Here is a 25,639-nt window from a genome sequence, read left to right as displayed (position 1 = left end):
TATATTTGTTGAATCTCAAGAATATTCTCCTTTTACCTCATGACCACCTGATTTTATTGCATCAGAACTTGTCTTTCCAAAACAAAACCCTGGCACAGGTAAATTACAATAGAACACTTCACTATCATTATCTCACAGAACTTGCTGTGCTACTATATATATCATATTGGAATGATGCAGAAAGAAGCTTTTTCCTTTTCACTGAATGCCATTTACTTTGATTCTATACTTTTTCTTTTCTTTCTCTGTCTTTGGTTTGACTTTAGGAGTTTAGCACTATCTTGTTCCAGGCTCTCAGGTGTCCCTTGGGCAAGTTCACACTTTGGGCATGAGCAGTTCATAAGATTTTTTACTGCACATACACCAGGTCTGAACTGGTCTAAACTAGGGGGCCTGGAACAGGATAGTTGAAACTGTCACTGCAGGAAAATACCCCAAACTGGTGTTCATTTCAAGGAAAATGTTATAACCCGTCCTTCTACAGAAATGATCAATATTCCACAGTGTACACATTTCTTGAATACCTCCCAACATTTTAGAAATAAAAAAAGAGACAAAAAGATTTGTCCCTCATTGTCTCTCTGGCCATGCCCATTTTGTGGCCACACCCCCTAATTACCATGGACAGGTTATGGAAAGTTTGAACACATTTATGTGTTTTTTAGGGTCAGGTGTTATGTGTTATTCCAATTTTGCTAATTAAAATGAATTGCCCTTTAAGTTGCCAGTCTCAGTTTCCCCAATAGACCTGCTTATCTTAAAAAGTTTCAATTGTTTCTTGGCTTTATCTTAAATTGTTACAAATGTATCAAAGTGCACCTGCCATGTATTCTGGGCTCTCTGCCAAAGCCAATTAGGTTTTAGAAACTTTGTTTTTTCTGACTGCTCAGTGCAGGAGATCAAAGTGAAAGTCAGGACATTTCTGGGACTGCGGGTTGAGCTGTCAAAATCGGGACTGTCCTGTGAAAAACGGGACAGTAGGAAGGTATGCTCTTGCCATAATACCTCTATATAATGGAAATGCATCAGAATTATATTCTTTCATATTTCTTTTCATGCTTGTAATGTTTTCTAGACGCAACAAGTTTTAAGCAACAAATGTAAGAATAAGGCAAAATGTGTTTTAAAAAAGAACACCTTTCTGTGTACTCCAAGTTGCAGTTTAAGAATTCAAGCAAGACATTACCAGTAACATTCTTATAAACCTGTGAGGGGACTTTTAATGTCAGATGCTGAAGCAGGATACTGCAGCTCCATCTGCTGGAAGATGTCTGAACTAAAATGGATGTCAATCTTCAAATTTTACACTGAAATTTTGAAAAATGCTTTTTTTAAAAAAGTGTGGTTGTTGTAATATAGGCAGTATAATATTTGTTATAATATAAAATTGTATTTGACGGGACGGGTACTGTGAATCTGTGAAACATCAGTCAGTGAATGATGCAATAAAACACTTCCTGGGTTCAATGGAATAATATTATAATAAATAGAACTAATATCCTTTTTTTCCTTACAGGGGATATTAAAGTGGACCTATCACCCAGACACAAAAATCGGTATAATAAAAGTCATTTTCAAATTAAACATAAAAAACTATTTCTATTTCTTATTAAAGCATTCATAGATATTGTAAGCTCATTTAAAAATCTTATCTGTCAATCAAATATTGTCTGCCCCTCCTCTATGCTATGGGCATAGAGATGGGGCAGACAATTACTTTCACTTTCCATTCAGCACTTCTTGGGTGACGGGTCCCCTTTAAATAGGTTACAGTGGGTGACACTGCAGTAAGATTGCCTGGCAATTATAGGCCAGTAAGTTTGACATCTGTGGTGGGCAAAATATTTGAAGGGACCACATTCAAAAATTTGTCCTAGTGAATGGCATTATGAGAATTAATCAACATGGTTTTATGAAGGACAAATTTGATTGCTTTTTATGATGAGGTAAGTAAGTCTGTTGGACTTAATGAAGTTGTTTGTAGTGAACAAATTCACCATGCACGGATTGGCAGCAAATCTTCACGTTTCGCCACCCATGAAAAATCCGATATGACAAATGAAATTTGTCGCGCGTCAAAATTGACGCCCATTGACTTGGAGAAAATAGTCGCACATTGAAAATTGTCGCTCACGTCAAAAATTGACGCACTGCAAAATTGTTTTGATGCCCATTGACTTCAATGCGTTTTTGCGAATTTTCGCTGTTTCGTGATTTTTTTATGCTGTTTTGCAAAGCAAAATGGGAAAGATTCACCTATCACTAGTTATTTGCACATGGATAGGAAACTGGCTACAGGATCGGGTACAGAGGGTGGTTGTTAATGGAACATTCTCTACTTGGAGTAAGGTTCTTAGTGGGGTCCCTCAGGGCTCGGTATTGTGTCCACTTTTATTTAACTTGTTCATTAATGACTTGGGGAGGGTGTTGTAAGTAATGTATCAGTGTTTGCAGATGACACAAAATTATCCAGCCCAATTAATTCCATCCAGGATGTGGCATCCTTGCAACATGATCTTGACAAACTGACAAACTGGGCAGCTAAGTGGCAGATGAGATTCAATGTTAATAAATGTAAAATTATGCACCTGAGATGTAATAATATGTAAGCCACTTGTACCCTTAATGGGACTGCACTAGTCAAATCTATAATGGAAAAGGACCTTGGAGTCCTTGTAGATGATAAACTTGGCTGTAGCAAGCAATGCCAGTTGGCAGCATCAAGGGCAAATAAGGTCTTGAGCTGTATTAAAAGGGGCATTGATTCACGGGAGATGGGGGTCATTCTTCCACTGTACAGAGCACTGGTAAGACCCCATCAAGAATATGCTGTACAGTTTTGGTCTCCATCACTCAAACAGGACATTATTGTATTAGAGAGGCAACTAAGATGGTAAGGAGAAAATCTTAGTTATGGGGAAAGACTGGCCAAGTAGGGGTTGTTTACACTTGAGAAGAGGCGGTTGAGGAGTGATATGATAACTATGTATAAATATAGTAAATATATAAGGGGATCATATAATAATCTCTCTAATGTTTTATTTACCAGTAGGTCTTTCCAGCTGACACGAGGTCACCCATTCCAATAAGAAGAAAGGAGGTTCCGCCTAAATATTCATAAGGGGTTTTTTACAGTGAGAGCTGTGAAGATGTGGAATTCTCTCATATTTCAACCTAACTTACTATGTTACTATGTATGCATGATTATACAGTATTTACCAGCTAAGGTCAGTGAAAGTGTGGGCTCTGAAGTTCCTACTATAAACTACACTATAAAAGTGCTCTGTTTTTTCTATATTGCATTTACATTTTCTGTATATAAAAAATCAGCTGGGATAACGCATCATCTCAATCATTTGAATTTACAAATGTGTGTAATAAGTCATTTACCATAACATCCTCTAGAGGTCAGCATTTTACTGATCCTGTGCCCTATACACAGTATTCTGAACAATAAAGGTCTAGAAAAGATCAAATCATAGAAAGGTGACTTCTGCCTTCAATCACCATTGAACTGTTAAGTCTCTCAACCACCCATCACTTAGAGATTTCTGTAATGTAAAATGTAATATATAAGTAATCTGGGGAAAAAAAGAAAATCCAAATTATGTGTAATCTTGTATCCCTGGGAAACAATAAACGCAATGATGGACCAATCACTTACTTAGAGGAAAGGGGAGATATTAAAACAGGGTGTTCATAAGATACAGTGATAGATATTCAGTAGATGTTTATACAAACAACAATTATACAAACAATACTCTATCTTCCTTTTAATAACTGAAGCTTGGGATACTGAAGGTATTTTTTGTTACAAATAAATTATATTTTTGACATATAGCATTCTGAAATATAGATTACATTTAGGAGACTGGGTTCTCAGGACATCTTATAGTCCATCGGTAATGCTTATTCTTTAGTGCATTTGTTTCAAAATAAATTCCCTCTGTTAAAAATTATGCTTATGTATGTCCAATTTACAGCCTGGCCTACACAATGTAGTTTTTTTGTTCATATCAATTTATGCGAGGCTGCTCCTTTCAGGTCACTATCTGGATGCTAATATGTCTAAACATTAGTTAGAACTGTTTGCAGATCTGTTTTCACTACTTCTACCCAATATTGTTTGGACATGGATACATGGCTCCTTTTAATAACTTCATTATTATTAGCTTGTTAAAGTTGTCCCTTTTAGAATAGTTTAATTCTAGGATACCAAGTTCAGCAAAACACTGTCCAAAACAAACCGGACAGCTGGCTGAAAATGTCAAAGTTACTTGCTCTTACAAAGTGCTTCATTCAAGGACACTGTCACAGTTCAACGTACCATAAATATTATGAAGATCAGGTGGGTATACAGGATGCAACTGTGCCAAGTCAGATATATTTAAAAGAGACAACTGGAGTCCAGTCATGTAATTATGCTGTTAAAAGTGCAACACAAAAACATAATTATCAAATTATATGTGCGAACTTTGTTCACATATTTGTTCATATAGGGGTACATTTCACACATCCCAACTATGGGGCACATTTACTAAAGGGCGAATTGTGGATGTTCAGAGGAAATTCACCAAAAAGACGATTCTCAGAGAATTAGGCAATTTACTAAAAGTTGAAGAGGACAATTCGCTAGTGAAAAAGCTCAGCACAGCGACCATTCTCTAGAAATTTCTTGAGCAAACATTCTCTAGCAAAAATCTGATAATTTATCAAAGTAAGGACGGTACCCTTTTCACCAAAGTGTACTTTGGTTAAGGTTCAGGCTGGCGACCTCCCATTACAAAGATATACAGTAGCGTCCTCTTTTAAATCACAATCTACATTGCCCTTTCCATGCTACTTTTCTCCATGGTGAGAATTCTTTAGCAAAAATACTCCCCACTACAATTGTATGTGGAAATTTACTGGTGAATTTTTGCAGAGAATTTATGTCAGGAGAAAATTCACCAAATTTCTCTTGAAAAAATGAACTTGCAATTTTTAGTAAATATGTGTTGTGAAAAAACACCTGCCGAAATGAGGCGAACTTTGGTGAAGAGAGAATTCACACTTTAGTAAATGTGCCCCAATGTCTCTTCAGTCAATGGGGCAGATTTTCTTAGGTGTGACTTTTCCCCTCGAAACGCTTCGCCACACTTTGCACAACTTCATCAGATGCAAATTTCTACGACTACACTTATTGACTATAATAAGTAACTATGCCTCAGTGAACAAACACCTACATTTTCGTGCCAAAGGACGTTCACTGATGAAAGTACGCTAGAGGAATACGCTAGCGTTACTTTCTTCTTATCGAAACTTCGTTAACATACTTAAGCTTATGTCAATTTAAATATGGCGGGTACATATACTGTAGGTGATATATATGGCTTTATTAGTGAATGTTGGTGAAATTGCTTGAAGAAGCCATTTATTATTAAAAATGTCCATGGAAGCAAAATAAAGACAAAAGAGATCCTCTATTGTCCTAGATATGAGTCCACCCTAAAACAAATGTGTCATGAGCTTCAAATGGTTAAAATGTTTTTTATGACTTTTTGGCATACAGGATATGATGTCACTGACATAAGATTGTGGAAGATGTAGCTTCATCTTAAAATGGCCAGGTGAGTCTAATTATCTTTTTTAATACACTGTATTTAGGTTGTGAATAAGCACCTACATAAGGTACAGAATCAAAAGTTTCAGTATTATCCTCTACATATATTCATTTTTTACAGTATTATTAAAGCACACATTAATTAATTAGTCTGAGTAAATGTATATTCCAAAAGTATATATATTTATGTGTGCCCCCACACACACATATACATATATATATATGTGTGTGTGTTTTACAGTACAGTACATACTCAGCATGTTTCTTTATAGCAAACTGCTCTGTACATGTTGTAGCTTCCAGAGACTTGAAAAACTAAACTTGCAACACTTTGTTGAGCTAATGTTATTGCAATTCCCAAAAAATATCTTGGCAGTATTCCCTGCATAAGTGGCTTGCCCTTTTATATGTCAGGTTAAAACAAGCAGACATTGCACTCATTCCCTCTTTGCTTTCTGGCACTCCTTGTACTGCTGAAGCCAAACATTGTGCCCTGGTTAATCAGAACTTGGAAAAGGTGCTCAGACAGGATGTTATCTAAACGTACACATTTTTATAAGTTAATACATGCTTCTATTTTCATAGAAAATTGCAAAAAAATTCCAAGGTACTTTGTTCCTGTAGAGATGGAAAAACACGTAAACTCCCCAAAAATTAAATAATTCCAAACCTGCAGCAAAACGGTCTTGTTCAAATCCATTTAAATAGTATCAGTAGGCACCATCAGCAACCTGTGTGGCGAGGCTTTTGTCTGGAGAAGAAATTTCCAACAATTTTTCAACATTATTAGTCCAATTTCTTTAGACGCCTGTTTCTTGTCCTTGGTTCCCCAGCTGTTGGTGAACTACATCTGCCAGAATGCTTTATCTTTTATATCTAGAACATTCATACATTAGGAAAAAGCCCAAGCAGATATGTCTGCAAAGTGTGTTTATTTACATAATATGTTTTGGGCGGCAGCTTGTGATGCCGCCTGAGCCGGCTGTGAAAATGTGCCGGAAATTCTGCTCTTAAAGTTACCAGGAGCGGCTTTTTGCCGCCGCTGGTAACTTCTGGGGAGCTGCTGCCTGAGGCAAGTGTGACAAGTGAGAGAAAGATTTTGGATTAAGAGATTGAACACACAAATACTGGAAGGTCTAAATGATACATGGAGTCTTAAATGTTTCTTGTAATGTCATTAGTGCCTCATATTTCTTTATTTTCTTGCATATTCTGGTGACTGCCATAGCCAAGAATAGAGCGGAGGTAGTGACCGCAACTAACAGGTACCCTAGGGTAAGATTAGATAAACTGACTAGCAGTCATACATTAAATGCATACCCTATATAATGTGAAAATGTTTTGAAAGTGTTTTCACCCTTGATAGGCCTGACGGGCAGTACCAGATATCAAGTTCCAATCTTTTCATGTTTAATTTGGATTTATATAAATGATAAAGACTTTATTTCACAAGGGTGGCACGGCTTTGTGGAATCCCCCCTTTTTGGATGGACTACTTGTTGTGGACTTTTATGGACAGTGATCACAACCTACTCAAGTAGGATCTATATGCATGTATGTATTTAAACAAGTGGAAGGGAGGAGTCGGAGGAGGGTCTAATGGTGGTGTTAGTTCCTGTTTGGTTATTTAAGCTTACTCTCACTTGTCACACTTACACTTGAAAAAGGGCTTGACACTCGAAACATGTTGTGTAAATAAACACACTTTGCAGAGATATCTGCTTGGGCTTTTTCCTTTTCTGTGAATAATCTAGTTGTACTAAACATCTGGATGGGACGTGGAAGGAAGATCCATGCTTGAAGATGGGCAAGCAGTTGTCTAAAGCTTTATCTTTTATATGTTGGGATCAAGAAACAGGGCTTTAGACTTACCAATACGAAATACTAAAGATTAAGGTCATCATTGGTGCCTAGTTTTTGTAGTTTATAGGAGACTTCGTATTCTTAGACAACAATAGCCACCAGTATTCTGAGCTACAAGGGCAGGGAGTCACCCAAATTTGGCACTGTGTTATTGGCAACAACTGAAACTATAACATAATTTGTGCCTACAAGTGCTATGTATTTCAGTTACTATCAGGGAACAATATTTTGATATTCTATTATTTTCAACAATTTTGCTGACCAAACAGTATTCTTGCATTGGTGATCTCATTTGCTTTGTCTTATAAAGCAGTTGGCCGTTATAAAGGCAGCGCTTTGATGGAAAGGGTAGGGCTTCATCCAGAAACTTGCTCTGCAAATGGTGTTCCTTTTTTCAGGAAATTAACAGTGAAATATTGGTACTGCTCCCAGACTTTGATTTGGAGTGACGCACCTCTACAAGATTGCCTGACATGAGTTACTCCTGGGATGAAATGTTATGTTAATAGATACAAGTTTGTTATTATATAATAAACAATGTGAGGGTTTCCTTTTTTTGCTTAAGTGGGATATTTTGTTCACTGCTCTGCAGTTACATCTAAGGTGTATGCACAGCCATTCCCTATATACAGTAGGTCCAATGACTCTCCAGGCCCTCTTGAAAAAAAATAGATTTGCACTGACACAAAGCTACTGTACATGTTCATATATCAATAGCACATATGCTTAACAGGTATTTTTCCACCTTTCAATACCTGCGACTGCTTAAAATATGGAATTAATCAGTGACTGCATTTTAATTTCTGTGTATCATGTCAGTGCTGAAAGAGTGGCAGGAACCAGTTAAAGGAGTTGTTCATCTTCCCACACTTTTTTTCAGTTCAGTTTATTTCAGTTAACCAGAAATAAAGACTTTTTTTCCAATTACATTCTGTTTTCTATGTGGAAAGGAGGGGGTCGCCGACTCAGTAAACTGCTCTAAATTGATACATTTAGTTGATACATTTCTTATCTTTGTCCCTGCTGAGCAGAATCTCTGAGTTTCATTAAAGGGGAACTAAAGCTTAATTAAAGAAGTAGGCTACAAATGTTGTACATTATGGGGCACATTTACTTAGCTCGAGTGAAGGATTAGAAGGAAAAAGACTTAGAATTTCGAAGGTTTTTTTTGGCTACTTCGACCATCGACTACGACTTCGACTTCTAATCGAATGTTTTGAAGTAAAAATCGTTCGACTATTTGACCATTTGATAGTCGAAGTACTATCGACCACCTACTTCGCCACCTAAAACCTACCGAGCACCAATGTTAGCCTATGTGGAAGGTCCCCATAAGCTTTCCTAGCTTTTTTTGATCGAAGGAAAATCGTTCAAACGATGGATTAAGATCCTAACTACATGGCAGCACAGAAACCAGTGCAATTAGCATCAGAATTTAATAATCAGCTCTGTAGCATCAGCTAATATAATAGGACAACCTAATTTTCTGATAATTATTGACAACCCCTAAGCTTAGCTTCCCAACAGCTGCTCAGAGCCCACTGAGCATGTGAGTGCCACAGACACTTTCTGGTGACCCCCTGTGACAAGTTTGAAGTGCTGAATCATTGCTGCAATTGGTATGCTGAAACTTTAGGCTGGTGCATTTAGTTCAGTATATAAAATATGGTATTTCTAGCCATATTCATTTTTAGGGTTTAGTTTTCCTTTCAAAGACAGCTGTTAGAACTAATACAACAGTATCTAATACTCCAGAGATGCTGCTGAGAAATGTATCAACTATATGTTACTAAATTGTAACAGCACATAATCGGCACCTAATTTTTCAGGATTTATTGAGGTCTGACATAGCGCAGATAGACTGGTGAATTACTAATGTGGTGCCTCTATTCAAAAACCTTCGTCAGTCTTTCCCTGACGAAGGTTTCAAGAAGGAACCGAAACGTAGGATCACAATAAACCATATGGTTTCACCTCATTGGATTGTTTGAATTTTTGCCTGTGAGTGCCGTCATTTCTGCATTGACTATATATATATATATATATATAACAAATTGGCAGTCATGAAAGCACTCACAGCAGTTTTCTTCAATACTAGTATTGAAGAAAACTGCTGTGAGTGCTTTCATGACTGCCAATTTGTTATTATACTCTGGTTAGCACCCAGCCTTAACTTTGGAGTGGTGAGTGCCGTTGAATCACTGCCTATATATATATATATATATATATATATATATATATATATATATATATATATATATATATATATATATATATATATATATATATATATATATATATAGACAAATACATATATATATATGTGAAAGTATGGAGGGGGGTGTATGGATGCTGGGTTTTCATTTTCAGTTGAACTTGATGGCCTTTTTTCAACCCGATTTTACTATGTAACTATGTAACTATGAATTATTGAGCTTGCCAGACTGAAATACCAGAGACAGGGACATTACAGTTTAAACTTAGGTTTTGGGGAAAAATTGTAAAAAAATAAAAAATGCAGCGCAATTGAAAAAAATTCTTTATTTCTGGAAAACAATCTGAAAAAACTCAACTGAAAAAGTGTTTGGAAGGTGATCAACCCCTTTAAAGGTGAAGAGACAGGAGTGCTGGAACTCTTTGCAAAGGAATCAGTCTGTGATATATCGAAAACCGATGTACAAAAGGTTGCTGTTCTCTGCTTGCTTAGTGTTTAGAGACTATTTAACTTGGCCTTACAACTCCATCATTTACGGATCCTCTTATTAAGACGTTTTATTTTGTTTAAAAATATATATTTATCCAATGTGTTCTGGCCAGCTTCCTAAATTCCTGTTTGTTTGTGGGATGGATACTATGTGGAAAACTTACAACTCTTTATACCAGCAGCTTTTAATCTTGTGCATCTGTTGGTTTTATAACTTAAATATAACCTAACTAGGTGTGAAATGTGTATTCATATTCTTATTACATTTTCCAGCATTATTCCAGAATAAGTAGATGTTAAATAATACGCACCAATCTGAGCTAACATACCAAGGAACTGTGGGTGCAGCACACCGTGCCATTACACTAAAAAAACAAATTGCTATAGAAAATATTTTTTTACCCATATTTTATACCTAATTTTAACCAAGATGCTATTTGTTTTAGTTGTAGCTCACTAAAAACCAATGCTATGCTAACATATGAAAATAAATATCTGTACCATGTGTTGTGTTTTATTTTTTGTTTTTCATGTTCAAAATGAATTTTTTTATTATTATTATAATTATTATTACTATAATAATCATGGGTGTAGCAAAGCAATGCCAGTCAGTAAAAGGAAGGGCTATGAAGGTATTGCCCTCTATTAAAAGGGGTATGGAATGCCAGAAGGTTTGGGGGGGGCTGCCTGTCACTACAATTACTGGTGGCCTTCTTGTCAGTATGAAATACTTATACTAATACTTTATATCAGGTTAGAAATATTATGGTAAATGGAAGCGGTGGGAAGCCAATATGGTCAGGAACAGATTCTATTCATTTATCCCTGATTTAAGCAGACAGTATTATTTTGTATTGTATACTGCTAGCTTGATATGGTTCCTTACATTTATGTACACTATGGAGCAGGCCAGTTCCTGCCTCCCCCTAAACTAAGCACTAAGGTGCTACTTCAAGTCTAATGTACTGTATGGTACATGATTGTCTTTGTCATATGGTTTGGGTCTTGTTCACATGATTTCATGCACTGCCAGAGATTAAATGGATGATATCTAACAACATTGGACATCCCCATCCCCCATAACCCCTCTCCTGCTACCTGTCTCCCTTCTTTGTTCCCTCATGCTCCCATGTCTTTTTTTCCCAACTTAAATCAGCGTAACCTTAAAAATTTAAAATATTCTTCATAAATCAATTAAATATTCTTCATAATTTCTGAAATAATCAAGCTTATCTTCACTATTCCTCTCTCAGCATCTGTTTCTCTTCATTCTGTCTTCTACAGCAGTTGAGTGTCAGATATTCATTGACAGTTAGATCCAATATATCTTATATGGGGGCTTCATTTTCTAGCAGATGTATTAGAGCTCACTCAAATAACTGATTCCAGTACAAACAAAATATAACAAATCTACAGATTTTTGCAAAAATTCTGCATTCAGAGAGACAGGATTTCTGGTGATTTTAAGAGAGGGAGCTCTAAAACATCTTCTAGGCAAAAGGAGCCCCCCCATAACATATATTGGATCTAACTGTCAGTGATTATCTGACACCCAACTCCTGCATGAAGACAAAATGAAGATGCTGAGAGAGGGATAATGAAGATAAACTTGATTATTTCAGAAATGGTATAGAATCTTTAATTGATTATATTTAGAAAACTTCAGTATGCTGAAGCTTATATTAAATTTAAATTTTTGCGAGAGTTCTCCTTTAAGTTAAAAAAAACCATACCATAAAGATGGAGCCAACATATGGCACAGCATTGCTCAACATGTCACAGCAATAATTTTAGTAGTAAATAATCTAATAATGCATTAATGATCTATTTCAACTGAGTGTTATGGTCAGCCATAGATGCCAAATATGTCGATAAAATTCACTTACTCATTTGAAGCTTAATATGCCTTTAACAGAAGATGTACCTAGGCTGTTGCTTTCAATCATAATGTAAAATAAAAATGTATATTATTTAAAGTACGGGCTCCTGGATTCTACATTCTGAGGTTCTGGATTGTTGCCTGGTGTCACTACACTTACCAGTGGTTGCTGAAGTTCTGGGGCATGAGCAGCCGGATACACCGTTTGAAATGATAAGCTTATCAACATTGTCTAACCAATTAGAGCTCTTCATGTTTTTTTCATGTTATATATACGATGTACCTATATCAGATTCCTATCCCTTCAGCTGTTTCCAAGGAACAGCTGGCTGGATAAGGGTGAGTGGAATTGTTCAAAACCCTTATCCAACTAACTGCAACGCTACAATAGCAGAACAGAATTGCTTAGAGTTTTATCAGTTCCAGGAAGTGAACCACTTGACATTAGGTCAGGCTGGGAAAGTAGATTATATAACTTTCTAAACTAGATGCAACAGCTAGAGTATGGAGACAATGCATTATGGAGCGTTCAGAGTCACAAGAAGGAGTTTTTACTGGCTGGTTTATTTATATTTATGGAGAAGACAGCTGCTTATGTTGCTCATGCAAGCCAAATTAACTGCAAGTACTGTAAATCAACATTTGTGATTTTCTTCCATGTCAGTCACTACTCAGATGTTGTCCACGTTTTCCAAATGACAAAATGATGGGGCACACAGTAAGTTCACTTAAATCCCGTTTGGCACTAAGATACAACTCCTGTCTAAGCATCATTTGAAACATTGGATGTTTACTTTTTCTTCCTGGAATGCTTTGTCCAAATATTTATTTCCAAGTTGTCAGGAAAAATGAAATTGCTTCCTGTGCTTCATACCATAACGTAGCCAATAGTAGCTTAATGTCTTCTACATATACTCCCACCTTAGTGTTCAAACCAAACTCCAAACTCTTGCGCTGTATTTTCATCTTTATAAATTATGTTTAATCAATTACACACTGTAGGCTGCATATGAAACAGAATACGCAGGGCTGTCAAGAGATTTCTGCAAATGATGAATAAGTAGTAAAATCAGTCTCCTAAAGAATGAATGCAACATATATGTCCTGTATAAAAAATGTGGACAGAATATAAGTTGAACACATCTCAATACTATTGTCCAGCTTCCTTCTTATATTATAAATCAAGTAAAGCAGGCAATTAAATTTAATTTTATAAAGTCATACTAATTGCTATTTTTGATGCAACTATATATATATACAGTAAAGGCAAGCTTTGCCCATTCTGCATTACCCCACAGGGACTTTGTGCTTAACTGGACAACTGCATCTTAATTAATCTGTGAAAAAGTAAACTTTCTATCTTTAAAATTCACTTTGATGGGTTCTGGCTTTTTGCTAAATTTGATGAACCCAATGGATTTAAAATGCTGTACTATTTGTGAAATAATCAAGTTGCCCTTCATTTAACCCCTCCCTCCTCTACATGCAGCTTTGTGTAGCTCTAATATATCTGTATCATCCAGGCAAAGTAAGCACTATCTATCTAATGATATATGACAGCTACTTGTCAATTATTAAAAATAAGATACATAAGGCCTGCATGTCGAAACACAGATTGCTGAGAAGGGGATAATTTTCATTATTTCAGAAACAACACACAATTTAGAAAACTTCTTATTTCCATGAGATTAAGTTTATACCAAATTGTTGTCTTCCATGATAAACAAAGGTGGAAGTTAGTGATGACCCCCAATGTCAACCCTTTAGCCTGGTGGAATAGGGGACAACAGTTATATGCAACCCCAGGCCAGAAAATGGTGCCAGTATGGGACAAAGAATTCATATGGTACAGGTATGGGACCTGTTACCCGGAAACCCATTATCCAGAAAAATCAGAATTACGGAAAGGTCATCTTCTATAGACTCAATTTTATCCACATTTTAAAAAATTGCTTCCTTTTTCTCTATTATAATAAAAAAGTACCTTGTACTTGATCGAAACTAAAATATAATTAATCTTTATTGGAGGCAATGATTTTCTAGTAGACTTAAGGTATGAAGATCCAAATTACAAAAAGATCTATTATCCAGAAAGCCACAGGTCCTGAGCATTAACAGATAGTTCTTTGTTTGTTCCCCATTAGACATGCATCTGGGTCAATATCTGCTTTTGGTATTTTGCTCTAGATTATCAAGTGAAAGGTGCAGTGCTTAGAACTGTTGACTGTACTTAACCAGTGACATAGGCTGACGAAAAGAGAGGTTAGCTTAGTAAATGTGTGCCACTCACCTGGTCCAGGTACTCCTCTTGCACGCATCTTCTGCACATGTCGTGGTCTTAGTTAGGGTTACCGTCAACCAAATCCCACTCTCAGGGAGAAACAGATAAGTAGTTAGGTGCGCAGGGCCACCATCAGGGGGTCACTGGGGGAACAATTGGCTTCTATATCTTATGGAGGGCCCGGCTGTGCTGCGTTTCCTGGATTAGTCGGGCCCCTCCTGAACTGCCAAAAAGGAGTCTTTTCAAACTATAGTCCGGCCCCCAAAGGTCTGAGAGACTATGTTTCAAGTCACAAGTCACATGACCAGGGGCAGCTGGGAAATTGACAAAATGTCTATCCCCATGTCAGATTTCAAAATTGAATATAAAAAAACCTGTTTGGTCTTTTGAGAAATGGATTTCAGTGCAGAATTCTACTGGAGTAGCACTATTAACTGTGTTTTGAAAAAAAATGTTTTTCCCATGACAGTATCCCTTTAAAGGCATCCTTCTCCTCCCATTATTGCATTACCATTGACTGCATCATTCCACTGTCTTCCGCTTTGGACAGATAATAGGGATTAAACATGTTTGGTATTTTACTTGCCTGGGCAGTAAAACTATACTCTACTCTATGCCAAGTAAGATCTATAACAGTGATAACTAGGGATGGGCAAACATTTTTTGACTGTTGCATACTGTTTGTGATGGTTGAGTCCTGTTTTTGTGGGTGGTGTCTAAATGCTAACAATTGATGCCATATCTTAAGGGGCAGCAGTGAGGCAGAAAGAGGTGGCATTAAAGAAGGTAGCATTACAGAAGGTAGATGATTAATATGTGATCCAGAAGGCAGAGAATCAAAGACTTAAAAGTTATATGGTGTTTGTATAAAAAGTGGTGTCAGCTTGTGAGCATACACAGTGGAATTTGGTCTGAAAATGCATATATTCATGTTTTCATGCTAAAATGTGCTCTGTGTGCATTCACAGGTTGATGATTTGTGCACTTGTAAGAAGAGGTTGATGCAGGTCTGGACTGGGAGTCAAAACAGGTCCTGGCATTTAAAGGACAAAGAGGCCCAAAAATCCACCCACCAGCCCAATAAATATTGACTGTCTACGGCATCTTACAGAAGCCCCTCTGGCATTTGCCAGAACCCACAGATCAGGCCTGGATGGATGGGAACACATCAGCTTTTCTCTGATGATGAACAGCGGCAGCTCTGTGTGTCCCTACCCTAAAAGTATAAATGTAGAATGAATTCATCAGGGGTCAGATGAGCAGCTAGATGTCCTAATATGTTCAATGCAAGTCTCCACTTACCTCCCTGTACTGGCAAAAATGGATATGCCAATTCTCAGATGGCTGTATCATATTTTCTGTAGAGTTAAATGGCTGCAGTGTCTGTGATGCTCAAATAATAAAACAAGACTTTACAGCATAAATTCAGTTTGAAGCCAGGGAATTTACTAGAGGTTTAAATAGCAGCTGTGGCTGCTTGACAAATGGGATGTGCTGGCGTTGTTGGTAATTCCCCTCACTCTTGAACTATGATTCATTGCTTAGCCATGTGCCCAGAAGAGTCACTGACAGTCCAACTCTCTTTTTACTAGCAGGAGAAATGTAATTGTCTTCCATTATAACAATGGCAATTATACAGTAGCACCTTCATTTTAGGGAAGATGTACATTCAATTTGACCGAAAGACCTAAATAAACTCCAGAAATGTGAAAGCAAATATCAGCGCTATCCATTTACCTGTCCCTTTTTCTTACTGTAATATATTTCAGTGTAATTACACAATCCCTAATGCTAAAAGGTTTGTTAACCTTCAAACACTTTTTTCAGTTCAGTTGGTTTCAGACAGTTCACCAGAAATAAATACTTTTTCCTATTACTTTCTATTTTCTATTTGTGATTGTTTTTCACCTTCTAAAGCAACTCTGGGATGGAGGCTCGCCGACTCTTTAACCATTCTAAATTGATACATTTAGTTGATACAATTGTTATCTTTGTCCCTGCTGAGCAGAATCCCTGAGATTCATTAAAGGTAGCTTTTAGAATAGATACAATGGTTGATAATATTCCATAGATGCTCCTTGGAAATGTATCAACTAATTGTATCAACTAAATGTAGCAAATTGTAACAGCTCAGATGCTCCTGGATCACTGAGCTTCCAGACTGAAACACCAGAGACATGAAAATTAAACTTTAAACTTCAATTTTGGAAAAAACGGTTAAAAATAAAAGATGGAAAGCAATAGAAAAAAGTCTTTGTTTATGCTGAACAATCGGAAAACAACTGAACTGAAAAAGTGTTTGGAAGGTGAAAAACTCCTTTAAAGCAATGTAATACAATAGCAACAAAATCCACACATAAACATGCTAAACATCCAGTACTCCAATGTGGCTTAAACTTCTGTTAGTCAGGTTGTTGCTCCTGAGTCCTGTGCTCCTGTTGTAGCACTACTCTGCAAAATCTTAAAAATGGAGGACACCTGGCACTGCATAACTTTGCTGCAATTAGTATTAATTTGGTGTGTTACTACATGTTTCTCAAGTGAACAACATTATTAATGAGCAAACAATTAAAGCCCATCCTCCCCCTTCAACCTAACTGGTTCTAACCAAACCCTGTAAGTTCAAAGAAGAAGCCCACAGATAGAATTAACTTGTTAAACACTAAAGGTTTCTACCATCCTAGGGTTATAGATGCTATCCCTAAAGACCAGTTCATGAGGGCACTTAGAATCCCATGTGAGGAGGCAGAATACAAAGGAAAAAGGAGCTACACCTTTTAGAAGTCCATTACTTTTGGTAGTTATTGGCTAATAGAAATAGACTTGAAACATTTGCGGGGGAATGTAATAAAAATCGCTAACGGAAAAACTATTCGCAATGCGAAAAGTTATGCCTTTGCGCGAATAAATTTTGCTTTGTGCGAATTTAATATAGCTTTTGCAAGCCCGGAAACTGTTTAGCGATCACTTCCGACGTGAAAGACTGTTTGTGAATTTTATAGTTTGGGCCAATGCGCAGTCAATGTAATAAAACTTCTTACTGAAAAAGTCGTTATGTTTGCTCCAAAAGATTACGACACCTTCAAGCACTTCTTATGAGTGTGCAATTAAAATTCGCAATGTGCAATTAAAATTCGTGATGCAATAACAGTTTAAGGAACAATATTACATTGCGAGATGTCGATTTTTAGTCTTATTGGTGCGAATTGTTTTGCTCTTTGCGACTTTTATTACATTCCCCTGCAAGACTTTAAATATTGCACTATAAGAGCAAACTAATTATACATAAGGCTATATGGACTTGCACACTGACACATATTGAATATCACTATTTATGTTCCTCTTATCCTTTCAGTATACTGTATTACAGACATTTCTAAACTTGTCCTGTGAATGGCGAGGATTCCAGAATACTGTCTACTTACCTGTAACCCATATTATTCATTGCATAGAGTATTGTACTGTAATAGTTCTTCAAGTAACTGAATTTTTGATATTAACTTTGTAAGTTTTCCAAATTTCTATTGTCCGGTTTATCTGCTAAGAGATAGAAGGGCTGAATTATGCACAACAGTGGGATCTGACTGTACTGAAACAGTTGAACTACAAGTCTTTGTACAGCAATATTGTTTATGCTTATTAATCATAACTTATCTCTATGTCAACTACAACTACTACAACAACTGTATCTGTTTACACATACAGTGTAGTTTAGCATCAGAATAGTTAAACTTTATTTTATATGATACTGTATGTGCATGTTGGTATTCTATTTCTAAGTTAACTATAATAACTATAATAATGACATGCACATCTGTTTATATTTATATTTATTTATTCATAACATGCAGACATTTGCAAAATGCATTAAAGTCAATGGGAGTTTTATGCACAACTTATTTCCCCATTACATTGGAGCGCATGGGCGTTTTTTTTGGCCGCGAAACACTGTGAAAAATTTTGTTCATCACTATTTATAGACTTATGCGAGTCCCTCATCACATTCAATTGATATACTACTATTACAACTAGTATATGGATAGCATTACATGACATAATATAGGATACATATATGATTATAAATAGATTTACAGTAGCGTAGTTAAACTACAAGACCCTGCACACTGAAATATGCCATTTACTTTATACTCTAGCTAACAGTCCCATGTCAACTATAATTATATTTCATCTGCTATGCACAATATGCATGTGTTTACAAATAGTTATACTAGTAGAACTCTGTACCACTAGTCTCGGTAGGGATGTGCCAAGTCATACAGTATGTACTTTTTTAATTCTATCCATTGATGGGGAGTGGGTTTGTATAAGGAACATGATTTGCTTTATGTTGTGATCAGTGCATTAAGGATGAGGTTTTCAAGTTGTTCCACTTAAAAACTAAAGTCATCCACTAGTAAGCGTAAATAAATATGAGAATGTTCAGCCATCTCCCCCATATAAGAAATGCAGCTTTGGCAGGTCAGTCACACTTGTGTGTGTATACCCAGTAATCAATATGTCAGCACTAAACAGCTAAGTAAAATGTTCACAAATACCTGTTTTGCAGTTCCTCTGTAACTCTGGCACACATTCAGCACAACGGCCATGGGGAGAGGCGTATGCTGGACCCCTCCTGCACAACTTCAGTGGTGTTTTTACCTCAGGGCTTCTGCTGAGGACTCTATCTAAAAGCAGTGGCTGTGTCTTTAAGAATTGCCGGCTGCTTGAGTCTCAGTGTGTGTGAGTCAGAGCTGCACATGGTGCTTAGGGAAGAAGCCCAGAGTCTTGTTCAGAGGGATTCAGAGACTGTGAGAGTGGGGTCAGAGCAGAGATGATCTGCAAGAAGCTCTTTGTGTCAGTACTTCTGTCCCTCCTGCAGCCTTTCACCCACAGCCTGGAGCCATACGACTTGCTCTATGAGAGTGGCATAGAAGCCTATTACAGGAATGACTACAAAAAGGTGGTATATTACATGGAACTGGCCCTCAGCAATTACTCCCAACTCAGGCAGACCAAGTTAAACTGCAGACTGGGCTGCACACAGAGATATCCACTGGAAGTCTTCCCCAGATTATGGGATATCAGCTTTTTCACTGTCATCCTGTCCAGGGCTGCCTGTGTGAAGCAATGTGAGGAGAGCAGCCTGGGGGCAGTGTCCCGGCACCAAATCAGCGAGGATATCAAGGGGGAATTCTACAGGAGGATCCCCTATAACTTCCTGCAGAGGGCATACTTGAAGGTAAGTGAGAGGAGGCTGTGTGTGTGCAGATGCTGCCATGGTGTGGGGCATGAAGCCTGTGTGCAATTAACTGCCTTCCCCATTCTGGAACTAAAATGTAAACAATGCTGGGAGGCTCCACTACTATTATGGATAACGTCCCAGCAGCTACTGCACATTTCACTGTAACATGGAACGGTACCAGACCAGTGTACCACAGAGTGTGACTCATGGGAGACAGTGGGGCATATTTACAAAGGGCTGTGAAATGTGTGGATTTTGATATATGCACTACCATTGTTTCCCTCCCAGTATTGATTGTTTTTCAAGGCACGTGAGACTGTTTTTCTTTAGCCACAAGTCAAGATGCTGTATCTATAGGGACAGAACTGAAAGTAGAAATCAGGACAAATTATTTTGTTTTGGATTTCTTCATTGGGTGCAAAATGTGTCTTTTACAATACACCACACAGCTAAGTGTCTGTGACCATGCACCCTATGAGCATAAACCAACAGGGTAGGTATATTCCCACATCCCGTATATGCACCAGCCAGTGCGTCAGACTCTGAGCACAAACAACCCAGAACCCTGTGCTATAGTGTCTGTTCAGGAAAGGTATATGATTCACATTCTTACTGTATCTACCATGTGACTGAAAGTGTTTGTTTGCCATTAAAGGAGAATTCAACTCTTTACCAAAAAAAACCCCTCCCTACGTAGATGCCCCTCCCCTCCAGCCTAGCTGTCCATCTTCCGGGTCTTCGGTAAGCGGAGACTGGCGAAGTGGCGTATGCGCAGCTGGAGCAATTTAACGGTTTGCGGCAACTGCGCATGAGCCGAAATGGTCGGAAATTGCAGAACTGCCGGAAGAAGACCCGGAAGATGGCTGCAGTGAACTGGGATGCCTGAATCTGCACTGAGGGGTAAGTAAAAAGTTAGGGGCATGATCCTGGGGTGGCAGCTAGGCTGGAGGGGAGGAGAGGGGAGGGGTCTATGTGGGGTGCGGGGGTAGGTTTTTTTTTGGTAAAGGGTGGGATTCTACTTTAAGTTAACTTTTAGTATGTTATAGAATGGCCATTTCTAAGCAACTTTTCAATTGGTCTTCAGTATTTATTTTTTATAGTTTTTGAATGATTTGCCACATCCTTCTGACTCTTTCCAGTTTTCAAATGGGAGTCACTGACCCCATCTAAAAAACAAGTGCTCTGTAAGGCTACACATTTATTGTTATTGCTACTTTTTACTTCTCATTTTTCTATTCAGTCCCTTTTCTAATCATATTCCAGGCTCAATGCATGGTTGCTAGGGTAATAATGAACCATAGCAACTGTAAACTGAAGAGCTGCTGAATAAGAACCACAAATAATTTCAGAATATTACTCTCTACACCATACTAAAAGTTAACTCAAAGGTGAACAAACCCCTTTAAGCAGCAGCTGAAGTCCCATATAAGCAATTACACAAATGTTATGTTCTAACTACTCAGCCTTAGTAAATGATCCCCAAAGTGTAATTGGAAATCTAATATTATTAGGCACTTTATTTTCTTTTACAACTTAGGGCTTAACTGTCACAATAATATTACAGGCATGGGGCCTATTATACAAAATGCTTGGGACCCGGAGTTTTCTGGATAATGGATCTTTCATAATTTGGATATTCATACTTTGTCTACTAGGAAATCAGGGGTGTAACTACAGAGCATGTAATAATTGCCACTTCACACTTTTAAAGGTATCATTTAAAAGGGTAAGATGGCATTTGTAGAATTGACCAACAAAGTTTATTGTAATTTTGAGTAGATCTTATATAGTAATCATAGAGTAAAAACAAAACTTTATGCCAGTATTTCTGTTATTGCCACAGAGATTGTTTGCACTGAAAATGTAATGCCCATGGCAAATTTAAAATATGCTCTGCCAATATTTTTTACATCTGGGCTGGCTGTCATATACAGTCTATGAATATCTGTAAGGAAAGGGAAATGCTGGTAGATTGCCTCTCCCATTTAACAGGCAGTATCTGAGTCTAATCCATTCAAATTTATTTGAAGAAAATATTTTCATAAAATGCCAATGTGTGCATGTTCAGATAATATTTGCTCCTATGTGCCCTAAGGCATAATTTTATTAAATGTCATGGAAATCACATTCAAAGTCAAAGTACCATCCATGCCATTATTTTTCAAGTGCTAGACAACTCAGGGGCACAAAATCACTTGTTATCTTAGTGCTCATTTACCCAGCATTAGCCCCTGGAGAAAGGTTGCCTTGTCCTCACTGCACACCGGGCTCCCTAACTTGCATGTCTGATTGATGTCAATGTTGGGGTGGATAAGGGCCACCTAATGTGCTCTCTTAGCTCACCCCTCATGAACACAGTGCTGCGGAATACAGGCAACACTGCATTCATCCAGGAAACCCACAGGCACTGATGGTCAGGTGGTTTGCACCTGGATTTTGTTCTTTTGCATTTTACAAAAGTGAAGTACAAAAACAGATGCAAACCAGCATGTTTTTAGCACATTGCATTCTGCCCGACTATCAGTGCCTGTGGGCTTTATGGATGAATGCAGTGTTGAAAAAAGTAAATGTGTCCTCATGTCTCTAAGGTCACCACATTTTGCCCCATGCTGTCTCAAACCAAAGTGGTTACTGATGGTGTATGGGACTGTGGTGAGGCGCTCAGATATTCAGAATATTCTGGTATGGATTTCCTTAGCTGCCATGTTGAGCAGCTTGGGCTCCACTTCATTTCCTCATCTACTAATGAACCATGACCTGCCCGACATAGATGGAATTTTCTAACCCACCTTATAGTACATGAATATTGTTCATTATCAACAGGCTGCCTTTCAAGTACCAACTCCGTTTCATACAGTATTTTTGGTATGTGTAGAGCTTATAAAAATACTCTATACTCCCATTAAGCTCTGTAGTGACTAAAGTAATAATATTAATAATAAAGTATAGTCCGAATGGAGGTCATCCTCATTTACAGCAGGTAGGTTATGGCACAGGAGCAGGTGGGTTGGGTGTGGGGTTTGTTTGGGGTCGGGCCGGAGACCGCAATAGCTTCTTTTGTCTTCCTGCTTTTTTGATTATTCCTGGTGTTTGCACAAATGAAGGAAACAATCCAAATGTGTTGCCCCTTGCACAATTTGTCCTTACAGCCTGAGGGCTGATTGGTCAGAGATTGGCCTAATCCTACGACAAGCTACCATAGCAAGCTATTGGTGTCTCTGATGCGACTTTTTTTTAATAAAAGAAAGAATCTTTCTGACCTAAACTGTAAATAAGGATTTAATTTAAGGAGGGTTTGTATCCTATTTACTGCTGCCTCTAAAATTAGTGGTTGCGAATTGAATATAAACTTGGAGTGAATACATTGACTTCCTTATAGAATGAAGGAGCTGTTAAGTTGTTTGCTTATAAATTTGCTTATTGTATCCATGTATCCATGGTGTGGCCACATAGCAACCCGCAATGAACATTTTTAAAGATAGATCTAGGTTATGTGCTAAAAGATCTTTCCTTACTTAAAGTGATACTGACACTAAAACTGTTATTTTCAAAATATTAATCTACATGAAAAGTTACCTATAGGTCATGTTGGTCATTTTTTGCTGATAGTTCTGCTTTTGTAAGTAATTGTTACTTAAAGTTCCTACACCTGACTGTTTTGTCAACCTGACTGTTCCTTTTCAACTTGTCAGTTTCTAATGCTAACAGACTCCTGCTGCACAAATATGGCAGCCCCCTCATAGGGGAAAAAAGGGGGTAAGAAAGGTAATGTAAATGCATCAGACAGATACTTTTATGGCAAAATTATAAATAGCATTCATAACATAAATGTTATGATATATATTAAAAAAGTTCATTTTGTGGTGACAGTATCACTTTAAAGGGGGAACCCCCCTATAAGATATATTGGATCATTCGTCTCATCGTCTGACACGAAGAGAGAATGAAGAGAAACAGATGCTGAGAGAGGAATAGTGAATATAAACTTGATTATTTCAGAAACAATGCAATTAGTTGATTATATTTAGAAAGTTTCTTATTTCAGTATGAGGAAGCTTTATTAAATATCCATTTTCGCGATAGTTCCCCATTAAGAATCATCTTTAAATGGCAGGTGGAACAAGTGAGAGAATACAAAAATCTTAAATAGAAAGAAAACGTGTGGTGTTATATATAACTTAAATGACCTGGTAGTCATCATGAAGAATTCCGGAGGATTGTGGTTTTTTGGTCTATAAATGACAGGTTTATTGTAAGGTCTAAATCTCAGTTTCAAACAGATGTGCCAACTGGACTTTTTAAAAAGACTGCAAAGTAATAATCATTTTTTATATATCCTGGAATGTATTTTTGCTCAGGTTATTTATACAGGGGCAGTACCACGCTATAATTACATCTAGGACCATTTGATTCTTTTGTTGGTTCTATAAGAGAGAACAAGGCAGCCAGTGATTAATGGCATGGAACAAATGTGTCACACGACACACAGAAAGCACATTGTAATCAATTTAATGAAATTAATGTAAATATGCCAAATGTATTCTTTAATAAGCACAGTTTAAAATTAGCTTACACAAGAGGAAGTCTGGACAGAGCAATTACCTAATGCATTTTCTGGCAGCTTTTTTCATTTCATTAATGGTTTTATTATATGGTTTTAATATAATTATAAGTGTTTTCTGCTGGATAACTAGTATACTTCCTTTGTATTCATCTCAAAGTTCAACATCCTTCTTGATTTAAGTCAGAGTTCTGGAATACAGAGAAGGGCATGATAACAGGGGTACATATTTTCTTCTGGAAGATATTGTCTAAGCGCTTTCCCATGGGGCCACCTGTCATGACCACAGACTTTTAAACAAATGTCATGGAAAACCATTCAGCAACATTCGGTTAATTATGAAACCACACATTTCATTTCCTGTGATAAGTATTATTTTTAGGCTGCAATGTTGAGGTCCAAAACAAAAAGGCGTTTATTTAGTAAGGCAAAGTTAGCAAAGGAAACATTGTATCTGTTTTACATTTACATGAGTTTATTAATCTTGTCATCATGCTTATAAAGGACTTGACCTGTTATAGGCAGGGCTTTACCAAATGGGCAAAAGGGGCACCTGCCCAGGGCCCAGTGATTTAGAGGCCCCACTGTGCCAGTATCTCTTTATTTTTTATTTATTTCCATCTTTCATGCATACCCCTATGCTGCCACCACTGCCGCTGTCCTCATCACCTTCGACGTGTCTCTTCTGTTAGGAAAGGATCCAAGATGTGTGTTCCACTGTGGAACACACAGCCATCATGGATTTTTCACAGGTGTATTTTTCGCAAGCTAGCCAAGCAGGCAAAGAGAGGGAGAGTGCACCAAGCAGTGTTGGGGCTCAAGGGTAGAACTTCATTATTGTTATGGTGCCTGTGCAAGTGTAGTGTAGGTAATGCTTTCTCACTGGCATGTAAAGAGTTACTCATTGGATGTTTTTCAGTGATCTTACTGGCACATGTGGCGTTAAAGGGGGTGCTTAGTGGACAACTGGGTATTCTCAGGGTTTCATCTTGAGATCCTGGTATCTCCAGGTTTGTGTTCAACATTTTTGGTTAATAGCTTATAGAATTCCATTCTAAGTATCTCCAACAGACACAGAAAAGATCATGTGCATTGTGCAAAATACAGTTTCAGATGCAAATGCCATATTTTTACTAACAATGCAAAGTGTTTTCTTCCATAATTCCATTATGTATCCATGAGCGGGGATATGCTCCTAATGCAATTGGGGCAATGCATGAAAATGTGTATACAGGGCACTACACGTTCCATTCTAGAGAGCATCCTTAGAATGTTACACTCCACTGACCGTTATACAAGGCCAATCATCTGAACCTACTAAGCCTTGGTGCTATGTTAGAGTGCAGTATCCTATTGCTTTAGATTCATTCACATGAAGTTATCAGGCCTTAGTTGCATTTCCAAGGTTTCAGGCTATCTCTAGTTTCATAATGAAGTGCTTAGTTTCCTCATGATATGTTTCCTCTACCAGAAGTTGTACATACTATGTGCTGTAACTCAATTGGTG

At 37.5% G+C, this 25,639-nt stretch overlaps 1 protein-coding gene across 2 annotated transcripts in view; it reads left to right on the top strand.

The window, feature by feature from the left end:
- The first annotated feature begins 18,871 nt into the window (after positions 1-18,871).
- Positions 18,872-25,639, top strand: part of p3h2.L (prolyl 3-hydroxylase 2 L homeolog) — a 109,378-nt gene continuing 102,610 nt past the window's right edge. Inside the window, exon 1 of one of the 2 annotated variants that reach the window (XM_041563260.1) lies at positions 18,872-19,568. In XM_041563260.1, coding sequence (XP_041419194.1) covers positions 19,161-19,568 — 408 coding nt within the window. In that variant the 5' untranslated portion in view covers positions 18,872-19,160. The remainder of the gene's footprint in view (positions 19,569-25,639) is intronic. The other variant, XM_018263593.2, reaches the window with a different exon arrangement.

Source organism: Xenopus laevis, chromosome 5L, assembly GCF_017654675.1.
Source record: "Xenopus laevis strain J_2021 chromosome 5L, Xenopus_laevis_v10.1, whole genome shotgun sequence".
Lineage (NCBI taxonomy): Eukaryota > Metazoa > Chordata > Amphibia > Anura > Pipidae > Xenopus > Xenopus laevis.
The sequence above is the reverse complement of the archived record's forward strand: the minus strand, read 5'-3'. Positions and strand labels throughout refer to the sequence as shown.